This window comes from Nyctereutes procyonoides, unplaced genomic scaffold (assembly GCF_905146905.1).
Source record: "Nyctereutes procyonoides isolate TBG_1078 unplaced genomic scaffold, NYPRO_anot_genome, whole genome shotgun sequence".
Taxonomy (NCBI): domain Eukaryota; kingdom Metazoa; phylum Chordata; class Mammalia; order Carnivora; family Canidae; genus Nyctereutes; species Nyctereutes procyonoides.
The window spans coordinates 10,215,975-10,239,239 of NW_026575135.1; the positions used below are offsets into that span (position 1 = coordinate 10,215,975).

Sequence of the window (23,265 nt, forward strand, 5' to 3'; positions counted from 1 at the left end):
TGTTTTTATTCCAAGGAAGGGAAGAGGGATATCTGCCATATACTCCACCCTAGTGTGGAATGTTATTCTAACACCCACTAGTCTTTTCCTGTCTGTGATAGATTTACTTCTTTCACCATTGTACAGACCCTTCACATTTATTTCTAAGGTAGCTCAGCTCACCTTGTCTTTCCTTTTCTGTCTCTGTATCGTCCTATAGGCTTTTTAGGATCCTTGTCTCATTAATTGAAGATGAATAGAGTATGTATGGGGCCTGCTTTGCTGATTATGTCTGTAAATATATTTGTTTTTTTACTTGCAAACATAAAACACATAAGGTAAGTGGCAGTGCCCTTTTCTTTCCTGCTTCCTTTAAAGCGCCTCTCCTGATTTGGTGCGTTTTCTTCTATACTGGTTTCTATAGCTGATTAGCTAATTATTATTATTATTTTTTTAAAGTAGGCTCCCTGCCCAGTGTGGGGTTTGAACTCAGAACCCTGAGATCCAGAACCACATGCTTTACTGACTGAGCCAGCCAGGCACCTCTAATTTTTATATCTATGTTCTATATAATTTTGAGAACTCTCTCATGAGTTAAGCCCAGAGACAAACTTCTCTGTACTGGGCTAGCTCCCTTATTTTCAGGTCCCAGGGGCTTAAGCTATTGTTCTTTTATCTGGGCTACTGTCATTTTTTTTTTTCTTCCTGGTCTTCACTTGCTTTCTTGCTTCCCCCCAAAATAAGTAAGTAAACTAAGAAAATCCATTTCAATGAAGAGATTACTGTGAGCTACTCTAGAAAATAAGAATAATATCACAAACATGAGGAAAGGAGAGATTCTAGAAATGTAAACTGTAATATCTAACAATTATGTAATGTTTACTATATACCAGACACTATTCTAAATACTTTATTTAATTTACTAATGTATTCCCCACAATGATCTTGTGAAATGGGTACTATTATTATTCCTGTTTTTACAGATGAGAACATGGAGTTATAGAAAGGTTAGGTGACTTGCCACATTGTCACACAACAGAGCCAGAATTCAAGCCCAGGCAAAGTATGCCATAGTTCATATTCTTAACTATTGGGATATACTTTGTCGGAGATTGGTACTTCTTGACACCATTTGGTAGAAGGTATCAAATAAGCCCCAGTTCTTATTCTTTTATTCCACAGCAGAATTCTTCAATATATTAGATCTTCTTTCTTCCCCATGGGATACCTTTCTGCCCTCTTTTTTTCCAGTTCATTCAGGCATTCTCTAGACTCTGGGGTCAGGGCATCTTCAGGTTGTGATTCCTAATTTAATATGCCTCCTATTTTTGTAGAATAATAGCTAAAATTTTATTTGGCACATATAATTTACAAGGCACTCTCACCAGCTTTCTTTTCCCTGATCTTTAGCATAATCCTGAGATGAAAGAAGCAGTGTAGTTACTAACAGGTAGGCAACTTACTCCCTTTGTGACCTTAGGCAAATTCTTTACCTCTTCAAAGTTTAGGTCTTTATCTGTAAGATGAGGGTAATAATAGTATCTGCCTCATAGAGATGTAAGCAGTTAATGAATCAGTATGCGGAAAACACACAGAATAGAGCCTGAGTGTTAAGTGCTTAGTGTTAAATGTTACCTAGTCTTATTTTTCACATGACAAGAAGATTGAAGTTTGATCTCAATTTTGTAAAACTGTGTGTTTAGGTATGTATAGAACAAGACTGAGAAAAATGATGGCAAAATGTTCCTGAGGTAGTGTGATGATGAGTAATTTTTATTTCTTTAGGCTTTCCTATATTTCCCATTTTTTAAGAAGCAATCAACATGTATAGCTTTTTGAACCTCCCCTTTTAAAAAGTTTGAGAATAATTTAAGCATATAAATTGACCTTTTAATAAGGCGTTTTATAAATTGACTTGGCTCCTGGATATGTCAGTTTCAAACGAATACCTGTATTTGGATTAAACTTTTTCTAGGCTGTTTCCAGTAAAAGGAAGACAGCCACACCTAATTATGCACTGGGGAGGATGCTTGTAATGAAACAAAATGCGTGTTTCAGAACTGAACAATGGTTGGCATTTTAGCCTAATTGCTGATTCTTTCTATATAACTTTAAATGAAAATTTAAAACTTTTAATAACAAATACAACTTAAACTCCTTTTACTCTAGAGTTTCTTCCAAGTTAATTGTTTGGATTAGTCAATGGTGATTAAGTCCTCTGTTCTCCAGGTGGTACTAAGAGTTCCTTAAGGTCTATCTGGTCTGGGGAAGGATCAAAGATTCCTAAAGACTCCACACACACACACACACACACACACACACACACACACATACGCACACACACGCACACAGAATGAATGAATTCAGTAAAGTTGCCAGATAGAAAATCAACATGCAGAAATCAATTGTGTTTCTATACACTAGCAACAAATTTTTTTTTAAGATTTTTATTTATTTATTCATAGAGACACACAGAAAGAGCGAGAGGCAGAGACACAGGCAGAGGGAGAAGCAGGCTTTATGCAGGGAGCCCGACGTGGGATTCGATCCCGGGCCTCCAGGATCACACCCCAGGCTGCAGGCAGCGCTCAACCGCTGCGCCATAGGGGCTGCGCAACAAAATATTTTTTAAAAGATTTTATTTGAGGGATCCCTGGGTGGCGCAGCGGTTTGGCGCCTGCCTTTGGCCCAGGGCGCGATCCTGGAGACCCAGGATCAAATCCCACGTCCGGCTCCCAGTGCATGGAGCCTGCTTCTCCCTCTGCCTGTGTCTCTGCCTCTCTCTCTCTCTCTGTGACTATCATAAATAAATAAAAATTAAAAAAAAAGATTTAAAAAAAATAAAAGATTTTATTTGAGAGAGAGTGAGTGAGAGAGAAAGAGGGCACAGGTGAGCCCAGAGGGAGAGGGAGAAACAGACACCCCACTGAGCAGAGAACCAATGTGGGGCTCAACCCCAGGACCCTGAGATCATGACCTGAACTGAAGGCAGATGCTTAACCAACTGAGCCACCCAGGTGCCTGCAACAAAATATTTATAAGAGAAATTAAACAGTCCCATTTACAATAGCACCAAAAACAGTAAAATATTTAAATATATATTTAATTAAGGAGGTAAAAAATCTGTACACTGAAAACTGTAAGACTTTGATGAAAGAAATTGAAGAAGATGCAAAGAAATGGAAAGATAGCCCAAGTTCATGGATCTGAAGAATTAATATTATTAAAATGTCTGTAACACCTAAAGCCATCTGTAGATTCAGTGCCATCCCTATCATAATTCCAAAGGCATTTTTTCCCCTGCAGAAATCGAAAAACAATCCTAAAGTTTGTACGGAAGCACAAAAGACCCCAGCTAGCTAAAACAATCTTGGGAAAGGAGAACAAAGCTAGAGGCAACATACTTCCTAATTTCAAATTATACTACAAAGCTGTAGTAATTAAATAGTATGGTACTGACATAAAAACAGACACATAGTCCAATGGAACAGAATCAAGAGGCCAGAAATAAACCCATGCATATATGGTAAACTAATATTTGACAAGGGAGCCAAGAATAACCACTGGGGAAAGGAGAGTGTCTTCAATAAGTGGTGCTAGGAAAATTGGATCATTGCATGCAAAAGAATGAAACTGGGCTCCTATCTTACAGCACTCACAAAATTAACTGGAAATGGATCAATGACTTAAATGTAAGACTTTGAAACTGTAAAACTCCCAGAAGAAAACAGGGAAAAATCTCCTTGGCATTCATCTTGGCAGTGTTTTTTTTGGATATGACACCAAGAATATAAGTAACAAAAACAAATATAAGCAAGTGGGACTATGTCAAACTAAAAAGCTTCTGCACAGCAAGAGAAACAACCAACAAAGTGAAAAGACAGCCTACAGAATGGAATAAAATATTTGCAAACTGTCTGATAAGAAATTAGCATTTAAAATATAACATATATAGGGAGCTCATACCACTGCATAGCAAAACAAAATACAAACCAACATCTGATTTAAAAATGGGTAGAGGAACTGAACATTTTTTTTTTGAACTGAACATTTTTTAAAAGATTTATTTATTTGAGAGAGGTGGGAGGGGCAGAGGGATAGAAAGAAAGAGTCTGAAGCAGACTCCACCCTGCCTAACACAGGGCTCAATCTCTTGACCTTGATATCACCACCTGAGCGAAAACCAGGAGTCAGATGCTTAACCATCTGAGCCACCCAGGCACCCTAAACAGTCATTTTTGAAAAGAAGACACACATAGTCAATAGGTTTATGAAAATATGCTTAACATCACTAATCATCAAGGAAATTCTAGATCAAAACCACAATGAGATATCACCTCACATGTCTTAGAATTGGCTATTATGAAAAAGACAAGAAAACAAATGTTGCTGAGGTTGTGGAGAAAAGGGAAACCTTGTGCACTATTGATGGGAATGTAACTTGGTTCAGCCACATGGAAAACCACATAAAGATTCCACAAAAAAATTAAAAATAAAGCTATCATATGACTCAACAATCCCACTTTTGGGTTTATAGCCTAAGGAAATGAAATCAGGATCTTGAAGAGTTATTTGCACTCCCATCTTCATTGCAGTGTTATTCAGAGTAGCCAAGATATGAAAACAACCTCACTGTACTTCTATTAATAGATGAAAAAGAAGTGGTATAAATATACAATGTATATTTGTATAAAAATTGTAAAAAAATTATGTGAGGTGATAGAGGTGTTAACTAACTATTGTGGTCATTTGTAGTTTATTGTGGAATCATTTGCAATTCATATGTACATCAAATCATCAAGTTGTATACCTTAAACTTATACAGTGTTATATGTAAGTTATATATCAGTAAAGCTGGGAGTGGAAAGTACGATCTGTGAGTCAAATTGACTGTGAGTCTTGGCTTTACCTTTCAATAGCTGTGAGACTTTAAATGAGCATCTTTTTTTTTTTTTTTTTTTTAATTTTTTTTTTTTATTATTTTTTTTTAATTTATTTATGATAGTCACAGAGAGAGAGAGAGAGAGAGAGGCAGAGACATAGGCAGAGGGAGAAGCAGGCTCCATGCACCGGGAGCCCGACGTGGGATTCGATCCCGGGTCTCCAGGATCGCGCCCTGGGCCAAAGGCAGGCGCCAAATCGCTGCGCCACCCAGGGATCCCTAAATGAGCATCTTTTAATGTCAGTTGCCTTCTTTGTAAAAGGAGGATAAAGTAGTGCCTACATGCTAGGATTATTGTGAGGATTAAATTAGATTATTAGTGCAAAAACATTTTTTTGGGCCTGCCACAGAGATGTTAGTGTTATGCCAGTGCACCCTGTTTCTTCTACCACACATTTAGGGATCGTCTTTGACAACACCAATCTAATCCATCAAGCAATTCAGTTTATCCATTTTCTTTCATCTTGACCATTGCTACCTTATTTCAAGCTGGAATTTTTTTAAAAAGATATTATTGATTTATTGATTTACTGATTTGAGAGAGAAAGAGAGCATGAGAGTGTGAGCAGTGGGGAGAAACTCTTAAGCCAACTGCACACTGAGCATTGGAGTCCAATGCAGGGCCCAATCTCATGTCCCTAAGATTATGACCTGAGCCGAAACCAAGTCGGATGCTTAACCCACTGAACCATCCACGTGCCCCAAGCTGGCATCATCTTTTACCTGAATTATTGCAGCGGTTTCTTAACTGGTCTCCTTCCTTCTACTTTTGCCACTTTTTCAATCCTCTCTTCCTCGAGAAGAGAGTGTTCTTTTTAAAAAACATACATTTGAGGGATCCCTGGGTGGCGCAGCGGTTTGGCGCCTGCCTTTGGCCCAGGGCGCGATCCTGGAGACCCGGGATCGAATCCCATATCGGGCTTCCGGTGCATGGAGCCTGCTTCTCTCTCTGCCTCTCTCTCTCTCTCTCTCTGTGACTATCATAAATAAATAAATTTAAAAAAAAATAAAAAACATACATTTGAGATTATATTAGTTATTTACTGCCACAAAATAAATTACCTGAAACTTAATGGTTTAAAAACAACAAACATTTATTACTTTAGGTTCTGTGTTTCAAGAATTTGTGAGTGGCTTACCTGCCTGGTTTTAGACAATTCATGGGTCTATTGGCAGAGGCCTCAGATTCTTGCTAGCTGTTGATCAGGGGCCTCACTCTGTTCTCTGTCATGTCAGACTGCATCAGACTGGTCAAGTATCTTCATGATATGGCAACTGGCTTCCCCTAGAGTGAATAATTTCAGAGAGAGAGAAAGATTAAAACCAGAGTATCTTTATGACCTGCCCTCAAAAACAGCATGCTATCACCTCTGCTTTTTTTTTTTTTTTTAATAGTTAAAAGTGATTCACTAAGTTCAGCCCACACTCAAGAACAGGGGAATGAGTTTCCACCTCTTGAAGGGAGGACAAGCAAAAAATCTGTGGACATATTTTAAAATCACCACACTTCATCTTCTGACCACAAATTGTTTACTTTCTTCCCATTTGCAAACAACTCCCACCCCAGTCCTCCTGAAAGTCTCATCCCTCTATGGCATCAGCTGGAAATCCAAGATTTGAGCATTTAATTCTGATTCAGATGGGGCTTCTTGTATGTGTCTCCTTAAGTGTAGCTCCTTGAGTATAGTTCCATTTGATCTGAAGATGTGTGAATTAGAGCGACAGATTATCTGTTCCCATACACACAACTTATAATGGTAGGACAGGTGGAGGATAGCCATCATGGACATTTTTGTTAAAACAACAATAAGCAACCCCCCAAAAATAAAACAAAATGAAACAAACAGGAAAATAGGTATAGGATAACTGCCATATACTTCTGTTTGAAAATGGGAAACATCTCAAACCCACCCAAACACAGTTTAGCAGTACTTTGATTAAGACCTGAGGCCTGGGAATGATTATTCTTCATGGCTTCTAGCACTGCCCTCTTGAGCCATCCTCAATCATGAGAGGCAGCCCATGTTTGCAGCTGCATAGTTTCTCAGCCTGCTCCCTGCCTATGGAAGCTTGGAGATACAAAAGCCTCTCTTCATTTTGATCTATCTCCTTCAATCCAAGCTGGTAGCATTTCTCTGGACGCAATTATCTTTAAAGTTGTGTAGGTCCCCTGTGAACCTTATTGGGCTCACTCAATTAGACAGACTTTCCCCACAAGTCTCTTTATGATAAGCCCTGCTCTAACTTGAGCTTCTGCTGGGGCTCCTGAGGACAATACCTTTGAAACTTCTCAGGAGGCCTGTTGTTTAAGTGAATGGATCTCTGGAACACCAGCTTGAGTCTTCCTGAGATCTTATTAAAAAGAAGAGAGAGAAGACTCAAATTAATAAAATCATGAATGAGAAAGGAGAGATCATCACTACCAACACCAAGGAAATACAAACGATTTTAAAAACATATTATGAACAGCTATACGCCAATAAATTAGGCAATCTAGAAGAAATGGACGCATTCCTGGAAAACCACAAACTGGAACTGGAAGAAATAGAAAACCTGAACAGGCCAATAACCAGGGAGGAAATTGAAGCAGTCATCAAAAACCTCCCAAGACACAAAAGTCCAGGGCCAGATGGCTTCCCTGGGGAATTCTATCAAACGTTTAAAAAAGAAACCATACCTATTCTACTAAAGCTGTTCGGAAAGATAGAAAGAGATGGAATACTTCCAAACTTGTTCTATGAGGCCAGCATCACCTTAATTCCAAAACCAGACAAAGACCCCACCAAAAAGGAGAATTATAGACCAAAATCTCTGATGAACATGGATGCAAAAATTCTCAACAAGATACTAGCCAATAGGATCCAAGGTACATTAAGAAGATTATTCACCATGACCAAGTAGGATTTATCCTTGGGACACAAGGCTGGTTTGACACTCGTAAAACAATCAATGTGATTCATCGTATCAGCAAGAGAAAAACCAAGAACCATACGATCCTCTCAATAGATGCAGAGAAGGCATTTGACAAAATACAGCCTCCATTCCTGATCAAAACTCTTCAGAGTGTAGGGATAGAGGGAACATTCCTCAGCATCTTAAAAGTCATTAACATAATATTTTTATAGCCACACTTTTAACTCTTTCTTTCTTTCTTTCTTTCTTTCTTTCTTTCTTTCTTTTTCTTTCTTTCTTTTCTTTCTTTCTTTCTTTCTTTCTTTCTTTCTTTCTTTCTTTCTTTCCTTCTCTTTCTTTCTTTCTTTCTTTCTTTCTTTCTTTCTTTCTTTCTTTCTTTCTTATTTCTAATATTTAATTTATTTATTCATGAGAGAGTCACAGAGAGAGGCAGAGACGTAGGCAGAGGGAGAAGCAGGCTCTCTGTGCGGAGCCCAATGGGGGACTTGATCCTAGGACCCAGGGATCACACCCTGAGCCAAAGACTTCATCTTTAGACCTTGCTTTCCTGAAAGTCCCCTAGATTTTGTTTTTGCTTGGAAGCCATTCTTAATTTTAACATCATTTGCCTTCTGGAGAAACAAGGAATTTTCAAATCCAGCAAGGCTTGACTTCTTTTTTATTTAACAGTCCTTCATTTAGCTTTTCTCTCTCCTCTTCTATTTTACATTTTAAATAAGAAACCAAGTGGGCATTATGCATGAGAGACAGAGAGAGAGCCAGGCACCACACAGGGAGCCTGATGCAGGACTCGATCCCGGGATTCCAGGATCACATCCTGAGCCAAAGGCAGGCACTTAACTGCTGAGCCACCCAGGCATCCCTCCAATAAGATTTTTCTCACTTTCCTTTCAGCCTTCACACATAGCTTCCTCAGTGGTCACCATGCTTCTACGAAATTTATTCAGCACTCTCCAGCATTAACTAACTCCTCAAAGTCATTAAGCATCCAGGGCCTCATGTCAAAGCCATTCCCATATTTTAGGTTTCATTACAGCATTGTTCCAGTTCCAGGTACCAAAACATGCTTTAGTTCTCTACTGATACATAAAAAATTACCCTAAATTTAATGCTTTAAAACAATAACATATATCATTCCATAGTTTCCGTGGGTCAGGAGTTCTGGCGTGGCTTACCTGCTAGCTCTGAATTAAGGTCTTTTGTGAGATTGAAATCAAGACGTTGGCTTGGCCCATAGTAATCAGAAGGCTTGACTGAGGCTGGAGAATTTGTTTCCATGTTCACTCTTCTTGCTGTTGGCAGGAGGCTTCAGGTCTTCACTATCTTTTGGCCAGAGGCCTCAGTTTCTTCTCCTGCGAGTCTCTTCATAGAGTTGCTGGAGTGCCCTCCAATATATGATAGCTGGTTTTCTCCCACAGTGATGATCTGAGATTGAGGAGGAAGGGAAGATGGAAGTTACAATGTTTTCTATGACCTGTTCTCAGAAGTATGCCATTGCTTCCACTTTGTTCATTAGAAGTGGGTCACTAAGTTCAGTTCATACTTAAGGGGAGAAAGATGAGGTTCTACCTCTTTGAGGAAGTCTCAAGGAACTTGTGGACGCATTTAAAAATAACTATAGGGCGCACCTAGGTTGCTCAGTCAGTTAAGCGTCGGACTCTGGATTTTGGTGCAGGTCGTGATGTCAGGGTTGTGAGATCGAGCCCCGCGATGGGCTCTGTGTTCTGTCTGCCTGGCCTCTCCCTCTGCTCCTCCCCTGGCTCTCTCTCAGTTTTTCTCATAAACAAACAAACAAACAAACAAATATCTTTAAAAAAATCACTACAGAGATTACACCACTTTCCTGCTTAGATACCTTTCAGTGGCTTCCTGTCACACTTAGAATAAAATACCAACTTTTCATTCCAATTCACAGCCTTTCATGGCTGATCCCTGGCCACCTGCTGGATATTGCTTTTATATTTGTCTCCTTGCCCCTGCTCTTTTACTGCATCTGACCTTACCTCATTCCTTGTACAGGGCAGGCTCCCGTTCTTTCTCCCTCCTCCCTCTTTCTCTCCCTATCCTTCTCCCCATCTCTCCCTTTCTCTCTCTCTCTCTTTCTCCAATTATACCTTCTCCCTAGAATGTTTTGTCTCCTGGTATTTGCCGGCTTGCCTACCTTATATCATTTACATCTTAGCTTAAATAGCATTTCTCATAGAAGGAAGATCAACTAATCGGAGGTAGCTACACAAATACTTTCTATCACATTATTCTATTTGATATTTTACATAGCATTTACATTAATTTTTTCTGGTTACTTCTTTAATTATCGTGCCTTTCCTCCCTCCAACCCGAATGAGAGTTTGGGTCTTTTTTTGTTGTACATTATTTTTTCATCGTTGCCTGAAATTTTATTTTGCATATAATAGGTGTGTAACAAATATATTTTATATGATTGAATCATTTTATCCTGATAGACTGTAAACTGAATAGGGACAGAATTGTGTTAGTCTTGTTCACTGATATACCTTCAGGACTTAGCATCTAAGAAATATTCAAAATTTAAAAAATAATATTATAGGTGAGGAAATTTGGAGAGATTAAGTGAATTTCCCTAGGTTATTTAGCTAGTAATGGCAGAGCCAAGGTTCAAACCTAGGCCTTCCTGATTCTAAATTATTAATACAGTAACATATAAAATGCTTGACACATGGTAGTTGCTCAAAGAACCATTCCCTTCCTCTTTTCATAGTTCTCCATTCTAGTGTTTGTTAGTGCACTTATATAAATCATTTCACAGTTATATTCAGTGGACATGTACTATTTAGGATCTATGTTTTTCATGTAACATTCTTTAAATATTTTTATGTGTCATTATGGTTCATGTACTAGATCTCTAGGACATTTTGAAGATTTATATTTGTTTCAACAAGCTTAACTTGTCACATTTTATATTTTATTTCAGTGCCTCGAATCAAGTATTAAAACTCTTGGTATTTAATTTACTTTGGATCTACAACAACATGTAGAGAAGTATAAAACAGAGTTACAGTGGACATTCTAAAATGTCTGGCTAATTCAGTAAGCATGTACGGCACGCATATCATTTTGTACAGCCTATACACTGTGCTAGGCAGTGGAGTGGAATACAAGGGGAACAAGGTGCTGTCTCTGCTCTCATAGCAGCTCAAGCCATATTAGAGGAAACCAGATCTCTATTATGCAGTAATAACTAAGAAGTGCTTTGATTTTTCTGTGGGTTTTTTTGGAATGTAATGATCCCTCCTTTCCCGCTTTTCTCCTGTCTTTAAATTTGTTGAAATATCTGGAGGGCTTCTGGAACTATAGTACGAGATAACTGTCATCAGGTAAACTTGGAATTATTATTAATGGAAACATTGTCCTGAGGAGGGATGCAGGATGGATGCTTTACTGGTTGTCTCTGGGCTGAAGCAGTAAAGCTGTCAATTTAGTCTGTTAGGCCAGAGACTTGCTATATGCTGGGCCTAATCCAGTATGGTTGGTTTAATTTTCTTGGCTTTTGTGATATAGCTTAAAAAGATTCTGAGATAAAATTTAATCAAGTTGCTTTCATCTTTTATTTTTAGATCACCACGCTTATTAATCATAAAGATAATACCAAAAAGTCTGATAAAACTCTGCAAGCAATTCAGCGTGTAGGACAAGCCGTCAACTTGGCAGTTGGAAGATTTGTTAAAGTAGGGGAAGCTATAGCCAATGAAAACTGGGATTTGAAAGAAGAAATAAATATTGCCTGTATTGAAGCTAAACAAGCAGGTATGTGATATTGATATTAAAGCCTATTTATGTCAGTTTTATTGCTTTGGATATGATGACAAATTACCATCTTATTTTGAGTAAAGATTTGTACTGTGCTTTAGCCCTTATGATTACAGATTCCTAGGACATTAAAGGGCTGGATTAGCTTCCAGGAATATTGAACTTCTCTTGGCTCAGATCCTAAATCTGACATATTGAATTCTTTCATTGGGTAGGGTAGCGTCTTCCATTTTTGCCATTAACCATAGACATGCCAGAGGTATAGACAAATGTGAGGCATGGACTCTGCCCTCGAGGAGCATATTAGCGTAACTGCTACCAAGTAGAAAATAGAAATAAAAATTAGCATGTTCAGGGTTGTAAGTTTGAGCCCCACATTAGGTATAGAAATTACTTAAAAATAAAATCTTTAAAAAATTAGCATGTTCCTTTGCTCATAGCAGACAAATCATAGCAACTTCAAATTTTGTGATGTCCCACAGTTCTCTATAGCTGGTGGCACCAAAGCCTGAGAGAACCTGGGGTGTTTTGATGGATAAGAATAGTTCAGCTTTGTTGAAGTGTAATTTATCCATTTATTCTTTCAATCAAGGTTTACTGAGTGCTGGCTTTATGCCAGGCTTTCTTCTAGGCCATAGGGATATAACTGTACACATCAGTCAAATGTCTGCCCTCATAGAGCTTGCGTTCTAATGAGGGAGACCATAAACAAATGAACAGATATATGATAATTATTCATGAAAAAACAAAGCAGAGTAAGTGTTAGTAGATCAATGGAGGTATATTGAGAACAAGGTTTCTCAACTTTGATGCTGTTGACATTTTGGGCTGGATAATTACTTGTTGATAACTCTTTGCTGGGGGGTAGGGGGGCTGTCCTGTGCATTATAAAGTGTTTAAGAGGATCCCTAACTTCTACCTATTAGACACCATTAGGTTCCCCTCTTCCCCCACTGTGACACCAAAAATGTTTCCAGACGTTGCCAAATATATTCACGGGGTCAAAATGGCCCCTAGTTAAAAACTATTGAGGTAGGGGGTTAGGAAGCTCCTCTAAGGATGTAACATTGGAGTAGCCCCAATGAGGGCTACATGAATGAGTATCTGGAAGAATGGCACTTCTGGCAAGGAGAAGAGTGAGAACAGGTATGGCTTTCTAGAAGAGCAAAGATAGGAGGTTTGGAGTGTGTTCTAAGTATGATAGGGGGCCTAATGGGGGGTTTGGTGCAGGGTGGTGACATAATCTCATATTTTTAAAAGGTCACTGGTGGTTCCTATATGGAGAATAGATATTAGGAGGCATGAGGGTGAAATCAGAGACCAATTAGGTTGTTGCAGGAGTTCAGGTGATGAGTGATGGCAAGTTAGATCAGGTCATGGCATTTAAGGGGGTGAAAACTGGTTGCGTTTGGTTATATTATCAAGGTAGTGCTAATAGAATTTGCTGATAGTTTGGAGGTAGGATGTGGTAGAAAGAAGCCATGGATAACTCCAAGGTTTGAAGTATAAACAGCTAGGGAAATGGTGGTGCTGTTTACTGAGATGGGCAACCCTAACGGAGGAGCAGGTGTATTTGGAGAGTCATCCTAAGTGAGATAAGGCCAAGTTCATAGGGAGGGGCCAACGAGATCACGCATGGTCCTGTATATTACATGAGTGACTTAAGGTATTACTCTATAGATGACAGATTGAGGAATTTTCAACCAGAGAAGAAACATAGTTTTGTGTTAGAAATCTTCCTGGTAGGATGGAAGAAATGAACAAATGAGGGTTAATTAGAGTTGAGGATAAAGTCAGGGAAATTATTATTATTATTATTATTATTAATAAATTAATTTTTATTGGTGTTCAATTTACCAACATACAGAATAACACCCAGTGCTCATCCCGTCAAGTGTCCCCCTCAGTGCCCGTCACGCATTCACCCCCACCCCCCCTTCCACCACCCCCAGTTCGTTTCCCAGAGTTAGGAGTCTCTATGTTCTGTCTCCCTTTCTGATATTTCCCACACACTTCTAAAGTTGGGGAAATTAATATGGAAACTTTTACAATGAATCAGGCTAAGCCAAGGCAATGCCTAAGGGATAATAAAAAACAGGGAGAGTACATGAAATATTCATTAAGGTGGTTAAATAGATAAGACTTCATTATTGGTTAAAAGCAGGATTCTGAATTGACTCTTGAGTTTGTTGCCTCTCACTGTGATAGTGAATAGATTTTAAGTGGGGAAGAAAGGATGCCTTATTCTATTCATAATTTATATTTTGCCTTCATTTGAAAGAGGATTTGAAATAACTTACAATAAAAGATACATGTTTAATAAATCCAACAATGAGAGATGAAAATAAATACACTGGAAACTTTGGCCCACATTGTTACTCTAATTAAGCATGAAAGTTATCTTTGTACTTCCTGGAAGGCAAGACAAAAATGTGGGAAAGAAAGGGTTATATAATTCTCATTGTTTGTTGAAAAGAAACAAACCAGCTTGTCAAGTGGAGAGCAGTTTCTTTCCTGGCACTAAATTTTTGTGTGGGCACTTACACAAGAGACATTACATAATGCAATGGACAATTCAGCAGAAAATGTAGAGATGTTCTACATATTACTGTGTTTTTTTGTTTTTGTTTTTTTTTATAACAGCCCTTAATTAAAGCCAAGAGTGGGGGTTTTTGAATGAAAGGGCAAGCTGAGTCCTGCTCACCTTATGGACTTTGTAAGAGGTCACTGTGCTCAGCATAGGGTGAAAAAAGAGGGCATGGTCCACGGACCCACACTCCTGAAGACTGTGGCACTTTGGAAGCCCTCTGTTGTCATGGGCTTCACCTGTTTTCTCTTTTTGAAGTGCCCTTTCCCTTCTTGAGAACTACCTCTTCTGTCATTCTGGTTAAGAGAATGAGAATGGCACCTCCTGGAGTTGTGCAGTATGGAAGCCCTATTTTCTCTTAACATGTACAAATTTAAGACTTAACTTGAATCACTCCTGAAATATTTCTAGCCCACTCAGCCCATAGTAATCAACTTCTCATTTGGACAATTTAATATTTATTGAGGGAAATAATGTAAAGTAGGACTTTGGAGTCAGACTGCCTGGATTTCAGTCTTAACTCTTTACTTGATAGCAGTGTGATATCTAGGCACCCCAAAAATATGCAGTATTTTAAAAAATATGCAATATAGTATTGACTTAGCTTATCAAGTTATATATCATATCCCCAGGACTTTTCTGGTAAGTAGAAGTTTCTAACTTTTGACTCCACCCAGTTTGCGCCCCCCTCCAACATTTTCACTTGTTTGCTTAGCCCCATATTTTTTATTGGAGCTTGATAAATGTTTGTAATTGACTGACTTTAGGTTTTCATATTAAGACACATTTTCATATTAAGACACAACACTAATTACATATACAAGCTAAAAATTGCAACCACGAAGCTAAAAGGACAGCTTTGTGACTTTTCAGGGAGCTAATTTCTGAACAGTCTACACTTTGAACAATTTTGTAATGTTAAGGAAGAATTTGACCATGATAGTGGAGCTCACCAAATGTTACCATCCCACGTAGTTAGGAGTTTAATGCCTGGGTTAGTCAGAAAAAGGAAAAGTTACATAATGCCATATGTGCAGGCTCATATGTAGTAATTTTGAGGATTGAGAGCTGTAGGAAAAAGTACCATTTTTCAGAGGCAGATTGGAAACATTTTTATCCTCTAAGCTATTGCAAATGGATACTTTCCCTTCTGCCCCTTTCTATGTTCATTAAGGTTTAATTCTCACATGTCCTCGTATATTTTGCTATATAAACTGTGACCTATTGCTGTGTAACAAATTAACCCAAACCTAGCAACTTAAAGCCACAAACAATTTATCGCACATAGTTTCTGAGGGTCAGGAATCAGGGAGTGACTTAGCCAGTGGGGTCTAGGTCATTGTCTCTCATAAGGTTGCCCTCCAAGTATCTTCTGGACCTGTAGTTATCTGAAGGTTTGACTGGACTCCAGGATCTGCTTTCTAGTTCCCTGTTGGTTATTGTCAGGCTTCACTTCTATTTTGGCTTTTGGGCAGAGGCCTGAGTTTCTCCTCACCTATGCCTCTTTGTGGGAATGGCTGCTTACAGCATGGTAGCTGGCTTCCCTTAGAGAGCGAGCGAGCGAGCAACCAAGATAGTTACCTTAATATCTTTAAAAACCTATCTTGGAGGTTCCATACCATCATTTCTGCCATACAAGCCCTGGTCTGATGTGGGAGGAGACGACACAAGGATGTAGTAAATTCCAGGAGGTGAGGATCCCTGGGAGCTGTCTTGGAGGCTAGCTACCACAGACTTCCTCTATTAGTAGAGTTTCAGCTACTGTCAGGACATGTAACCAGTCCATACCTACAGGCTTGTCTTTTGGGTTTTCCTGTGTTCTTTCAAATTCCTGTTGTCTGAAAGTGAATTTATCATCTTCCTTTCTGTGCCTGTGATGTTTTTTTAAAGTGATTTAGGTTCACAACCTTGAAGCCATTTTTTTTTCATTTCTCCTCTTCTTATCACTGCTCAGGTATCAATTTTATATTTTCTTTCCTTGGTATCTTCCAAATCATCTTTTTTATATTCCTGTAGCTACCATCCTTGGAGGATCCTTACTGCTTCATACCACAATTGAAATGCTGCCTGACACGATCCTGGAGACCAGGGATCGAATCTCATGTCGGGCTCCTGGTGTATGGAGCCTGCTTCTCCCTCTGCCTGTGTCTCTGCCTCTCTCTCTCTCTGTGTGACTATCATAAATAAATAAAAATTAAAAAAAAAAAAGAAATGCTGCCTGATTAGTACCCTGACTTTGAGTCTCTCCTTTCTCTAGACTGATCCTAAATCTTGATTCCATTATGTCATGCCCTGTGACCTGTCCATTAAAATTCAGGTATTTTTACTCGAGATCCTTAGCCTATGGGCTGATAGTTTATTTGGTATGTATTAATATTGACAAGGGAGCTTTTGTGAGAAAATCAATCCAGTATGCACTGAGGTTTATTTAGTATGTGAAAACTTACCTTGAACATTGCAAGATGATGAGAAGCTTATTATTATTATTTTTTAATCTTGTTAAGTTAGGGAAGCCTGGGTGGCTCAGCAGTTCAGTGCCTGCTTTCAGCCCAGGGTGTGATCCCAGAGTCCCGGGATCAAGTCCCACGTTGGGCTCCCTGCGTGGAGCCTGCTTCTCCCTCTGTCTGTGTCTCTGCCTCTCTCTCTCTGCATTTCTCATGAGTAAATAAATAAAAATCTTAAAAAAAATTAATCAATCAATCTTGTTAAGTTAAACAGTTAAGTTTGGGGGGATCCCTGGGTGGCGCAGCGGTTTGGCACCTGCCTTTGGCCCAGGGCGCGATCCTGGAGACCCGGGATCGAATCCCACGTCGGGCTCCTGGTGCATGGAGCCTGCTTCTCCCTCTGCCTGTGTCTCTGCCTCTCTCTCTCTCTCTCTCTCTCTCTCTCTGTGTGTGACTATCATAAATAAATAAAATAAAATAAATATTTAAACAGTTAAGTTTGGAAGAAATTATAGTCTGGCTTAATTTTTAGAGTTCAGATATTTGTATTATTTTATTGATGGGTAATTGCTCTTATAGAAATCAAAACATTTTGATAGTGAAGAGACGTTTTCTATAGAGTTGGGAGTTCACTTGGTAGAATGGTTTATGCTGGGCATCATAAGAAGTATAAATTCAAACAGCAAGCCTCGGGGTCAGCCTCTGTCTTGAGTTCTCAGGAGAGATACTTTTATTGTTTTCCCACTCAGAGCCCAGGCTGCCCAATAGATAAACTTGCATATTATTTCCCTTTGCCTATGGGTGATTTTTCTAGGCCCCCTTTATACTGAAGATGCCTCCCAAAGGGCCCAAAGCTTTGTCTTCTTTCCATGGGTGCTCATAAAAACTCTAGGCTCTTCAGCTGTGGAGATGGGCAGTGACCCTCCACCCCTGCCCCAGTGCCCCTCTATCCCCTCACCCCTGGCCAATGCCTTGGCAATTGCTTAATGCTCTGCTTTAGGTTCTTCTTTGGTTTTTGGCTCTTGGGATTTCTCTTACTTAGTCTTACAGAGAAGAAGGTGTTTTTAGGTCATGTAGTTTGCCATACCACTGGAAGAAAAGTTAAAATATTTTTCAAACTTGGTGAAAGCAACACGTTTTTCTAAGTTCTTAAGAATGTGCCATTATTTTGTCATTAGAGAGCCTCATATGATAATCCTTGTGCTCATCAAGGAGAAGCTGTTTCTTCTTCCTGAAATGAGACTCCAAAGCCAAGTGTCTACCCACTTGAGCACATTACCTACAAGAGTAAAGTCTGGATTTTAATTTAAGTGCATCTTATTCCCAATTTAACTTTTCACCCTTGCCTTCTTCTTAGGAGAAACGATTGCAGCACTTACAGATATAAGCAGCTTGAATCATCCAGAATCTGATGGCCAGATCACAATTTTTACAGATAAAACAGGAGTTATAAAGGCTGCAAGATTACTTCTTTCTTCAGTGACGAAAGTGTTGTTGCTGGCTGACCGAGTAGTCATTAAGCAGATAATAACATCAAGAAATAAGGTACTTGTCTTTCTCGTGTTTCTATATTTGTGTCTTTTAGGATTGTTTAAAAGTGTTTTTTAGGTTAATAACAGATAATTTGACAATGCTTCTCAATTTTACTTGTTTATACCTCCAGTTGTCTATAGTTTAAGAGTGCTATTTCTTCTACACCTATAATTCCTGAACAGCGTGTGTACTGGGTCTAAATTTTTAGATGTAAATAATATTTCTTCTCAGAAAACCATTATATACTTGTTGAGGTTTATATGTGAAAGCTTTTCATGTGTACAAATTTGAGAAAAAAAAGCCAAGAGCCGTGACAGCATATGTAATAGAAACCTAGCTGATAAAAATACCAAATACCTCAGTACCTTACCTTTTTTTTTTTTTTCAGAGTCAGAGGATAATAATTTATAAACTTAAGAAAAAAATTCAGTCATCTGAAACCACAATTATCTGTACGACAAAATTTCTGTGTGCAGCATCCCTAGAGATTATGAATAATCATAAAGCTTACAGAATAATTTAAACTCTCCCAGTCTAGAACTCTTCCAGTCTTTCAGATAATGTTTGTGCTCCTCCATCATCCAGGGAAGCCAGGGCACATACAGTCATTTCTTTCTCTGGATAATTCCCTAGGAAAGGAGGAGGGCAATCTGCCAGGGAAGGGATTATCTCAGTCGAGCCTGAGGACAAAACTACCAGATGAGTGTTGAGTGAATTAAAGAGTGTGAGTTTCAAGCAAAAAAGAAATTGGAGAGGTGGATTGGGCAGTGGTAGGGTGATAGGAAAAAGCCCCTCTCTCTCTGACAGATAGAGTTTGTGGTCAGTGGTAGCAACCTGCCTTATCTGTGCTGGTCGCTTGGACTTCCTGAGCTGCCAGGGCAGATTAACATGCCAAACATTCATCATATCCTCATTTTAAAAAGTAAACACAGGATATCTGTGTTTTCTTTACCTATCTTGGTCTGACGAAAGCTAATCCAGTGCTATTATTTTTGAGAAAAGTATTTGAAAATATGTTTCACATCTATTTGCCTTAATTCTAATATCAAGAAAACACCTAACATTGTCTATTGGCTCTACTATAGGTTTCTCATTTTTTTTGGCTCCTGCCTGCCCAAAGCCTCTTGGCAATTAATTTATTCAACACAGGCAATTCCTGAGTGATCCAAGCTGTGTAACTGTTCTCACAGTGCCGCACCTTCCTTTCCATTCCTCACTGCGCGGTGACCTTCCTTCCACTTTCTTGGGAAGAGTGGGGTTTCCTCAGTTCTGGTTCACTGAACCAAAGGCTCCTGCGTATTGCATTTATTTATCCTCCCTGTCTCCCTAGTTCTCTGAAGATTTGATTACCTCGGTCCTGCACACTTCCACCTTTCCCAGACTTTCCTACATAAACGACCTCATTTCCTATATATTGAGGTGTTTCTTGTATTCTTTTTCCTTTTAATTTTCAAGTAAGCTCAGGTCTTCCCATCGTAAAAACAAATCATTCCCTTGATGATTCTAACCTGTGGATGTGCTTCTCCTTCTCTGGGCTCCTGTTTCCCTGTCTTCCCCTCTGACGACTCCTTCTCAGCCCTCCCCAAGAATTTAGTGTTTCTCCTTTGTCCTCTCTGTTCAGTCTTGACATCTCAGTCTCCTTCATATCTGTACCTGACAATCAAATATTCTCTGTTTTCCAGGTTCTTGCAACTATGGAAAGACTAGAGAAAGTGAATAGCTTTCAAGAGTTTGTCCAAATATTCAGTCAATTTGGAAATGAAATGGTGGAGTTTGCACATCTCACTGGTGATAGACAAAACGTATGTGTTTGCCACATTTAAGAATTTTCAAATACATGTATACTTTTTAATTTCGATGGAGATGTGATCTTTATGATCATTTGGGTTGGTTTCTTTGCTTATTACATTTATAAATTTATAACGTTGGTGTAGAAAGCCTTTCATAAAGGAGCTAGGATAATGTAAGTAAATCTACATGTCTTTTTTTGCATACATGTAACAATTAAATATGTTTCAACCACACACACACTAGGAAAGGTCATACTTGCCACCATGGCTCATATCTAATACTTCCTCTTTTATGAAAGTACATTTGACTCTTCTACCAGGGCTCAGGCAAATAAATTGAGTCATCATCTATATTCTGGTTGTATTTTGTAACGTGTTATATGTTATTCTGCTGTTACTGATTTCTGTCAGTTTTCTCCATTAGCATCAGTAGTGATAAGTCAAGCCATTATTTACCTGCATTAGCTATGTGCTAGGTACTTAATATATATGATCTTATTAATCTTGAAAACATCCCTATTAGGTAGGTATTGCTATTATTCACACCTGAGGAGATGGAACCTGAGAGCATAATAAACTTTCCCAAGGTCACTCAGCTAGCAGATTGAACTTCATTATGTCTTATTTTAGAGGCTGTAGTTTTCAACCTACACCATGATATTAGTTTTTTATAGGTCTGTTCCTCAATTTAGACTATAAGCTCCTAAATTTAGGGAGGTAGAAGACCATATTATATCTAGAATTGACTTTTCTTTCTTGGGTTATTCATGCATGAGTGCATCTTGTCAGCAGGGTAGATATATAATGAGGAAGCTCTTGAGATGTTCCAATATAGTCCCATAGGCTATCATGATGGACATGAACTTTCCTGGTTGTAGCTGGTGTTAGAAGATGGATATTGGCTTGAAAAGTGGTAGGCTGGTTCGTATGCTTCACTTAGTGCCTCTTGGACCATCTGGGATTTATGGAGGCCTCTTTTTGTCCCATGGACCAGCCCTCTAACAGATTGAAATGCCATCTTTTTCAATCATTTGTTATCACCATATAATACATGGCATCATGTATGGCCTACAACTCACAAATGGAAAAACTGACCAATGTGACAAGTGAAAATTTTATGTAATTCAGATTTCAGTGTCAATAAGTAAAATTTTATTGGGACACAGCCACGTTAGTTTGTGGATTGTCTCAGGGTGACTTTCACACTGTGATGGCAGAGTTAAGTAGTTGTTTTAGAGACTATTTGACCCAGAAAGCCTGAAAAACTTATTATATGGCCTTTTGTTGAAAATGGCTCCTGACCTCTGATTTAGATGGCCATGACCAAATTATTATAAGAGTTCTAGATTTGATCACAATATTTAGGTACTTTTTGTGACAGCACACATTCTATCAAGGGCTCTATGAAGAGAAACTAAAAGAAAAAAATTCAAAGCAAGTGCCTGCTTCAGACTTCGTAATCTAGTTGAAGAAAATGATAGACCCGAGAAACGTCTTAAGAATATTTCAGGGCATTGTATTTGTTATGTTTAACCAGACTTGGTCTCTGAAAGAGTTGACTTCGAAGTATCTAATTTAGAGGAAATAATAGCTCATAAATGCTTGATAAATAGGTGACTCTTAACTGAGTAAAGAATAGGATGGCTGTTTCTGGTCAGGAGTGAGGTGTATCCATGTGAGCACGAGAATGTCAAGTGTGCAGGCCACCAGAGTGTGAGCCTCAAGGCGGCACCCCGCTCCGTCTCAGTCCCTGGCTCTGCTGCCCTCGGTAAAGGGCACCCGTTTCTTTCCATACCTTCTGTTGATATATCTAGGTCAATGTGGTGACATTTTATAAAACTTTATCCTGTTTTTTTTTTGGTTCACTTTGCCATTTTTTACACATTACCTAATTAGTTGAGTCTTGTGTAAATGATTTTTCAAGAAGTTGGATTGTTTACAGGATCCTAGACCGCTCAGTGGTTTTATTTCATTTTTAGGATCTGAAAGATGAGAAGAAAAAGGCAAAAATGGCAGCAGCCAGGGCAGTTCTTGAAAAGTGTACAATGATGCTTCTTACAGCCTCAAAGGTAGGAACACTTTCGTTTTACCTGGTTAAATGCATCTATTTTATGTATTGTATGTTTTTTAAAAGATCAAAGTGATAAATTGGAACATAGGCTATAGCTATCAAATCTCACTTACCCTTTAGCAAGAAGTCTACCTCCCTTCCCAGTTCCAAAGGGCAGTTAGATGGCGAGTCAGCTCTGTGCGAGCAGCCGAGCGGAAGATGGTGTATTAGGTGCTGTGAGTCGGGGCCTGTCACACACGGTCACTGCCTGCAGGCTTTGCCAGTCTTGTCGGGGAGCCAACACATGTACTCTCGAAAAAGCTAGGCAAGTTAGAATCTGTTAAGTAACAGTGGAGTATCAATCCAGCCTTTAATTTGTTTATTCTGTAGATTCATACCTCTAATTCCCTATTCTACTTTTAACAAAATTGTCACTTGAGTGCTGGTCATTTCAAACAGCAGCTGGCCAGCCCTCGATATGATTCAAAAATAAACTAGTCAACAGCTCCTGAGCAGCTTATTTAGAATTGCCTTTTCTGCTCAGTATATTTACTCTAGGCTGGGTTGGTGAGGCCACAACAGCTCCCTGGAGCTCACTTGGAAGGCTCTGTTCACATTGAGGCCCCTTGAGCAGCTTTCATTTACATCATTTTTAAAAAATCAAAGCTGTAGCCACAGGCATATAACATTTGTTCATTTGTCCTCATCCTTTTTTAGTTTTTGCACATGGAAGGCAACATTTTAAAATCGTTTTAATCATGATGAAGATAGTTTTTTCCCCAAAAAATTTTAGGTAAACTTATTGAAGTATAAAGATACAGTTGTGCACTCTGCCTTTTTCACTTAACCTTGCTATCGCTTTTTACTCATCCTGCTTCCACTTTTAGTGAGGAGAAGCAGCTGAGTGAGCCAGGGACCCAGGAGATTTTGGTAAAGAACCATTTTTATTAGCATGACATGTTCTCTGTAAGATTTTGTGCATTACAGTATGGGCCAAGTCTTAAAATAAAAATTTTCAATTGTTTTGAAGACATGTCTCAGGCATCCCAACTGCGAATCAGCTCATAAAAACAAAGAAGGAGTATTTGAGCGAATGAAAGTGGCTTTAGATAAGGTGATTGAAATCGTGACTGACTGCAAACCAAGCGGAGAGACTGACATTTCATCTGTCAGTATTTTTACTGGAATTAAAGAACTCAAGGTAAGAATAGAGAGAATAGATTTTGTTTTGTTTTGTTTTG

The 23,265-nt window shown here is 38.8% G+C and overlaps 1 protein-coding gene across 1 annotated transcript in view; it reads left to right on the forward strand.

Annotated features, from left to right (window-relative positions):
* Positions 1 to 23,265, forward strand: part of CTNNAL1 (catenin alpha like 1) — a 63,826-nt gene that overhangs the window by 6,381 nt on the left and 34,180 nt on the right. Inside the window, exons 2-6 of the mRNA XM_055302696.1 lie at positions 11,428 to 11,617; positions 18,009 to 18,196; positions 19,867 to 19,986; positions 21,954 to 22,043; positions 23,055 to 23,225. Coding sequence (XP_055158671.1) covers positions 11,428 to 11,617; positions 18,009 to 18,196; positions 19,867 to 19,986; positions 21,954 to 22,043; positions 23,055 to 23,225 — 759 coding nt within the window. The remainder of the gene's footprint in view (positions 1 to 11,427; positions 11,618 to 18,008; positions 18,197 to 19,866; positions 19,987 to 21,953; positions 22,044 to 23,054; positions 23,226 to 23,265) is intronic.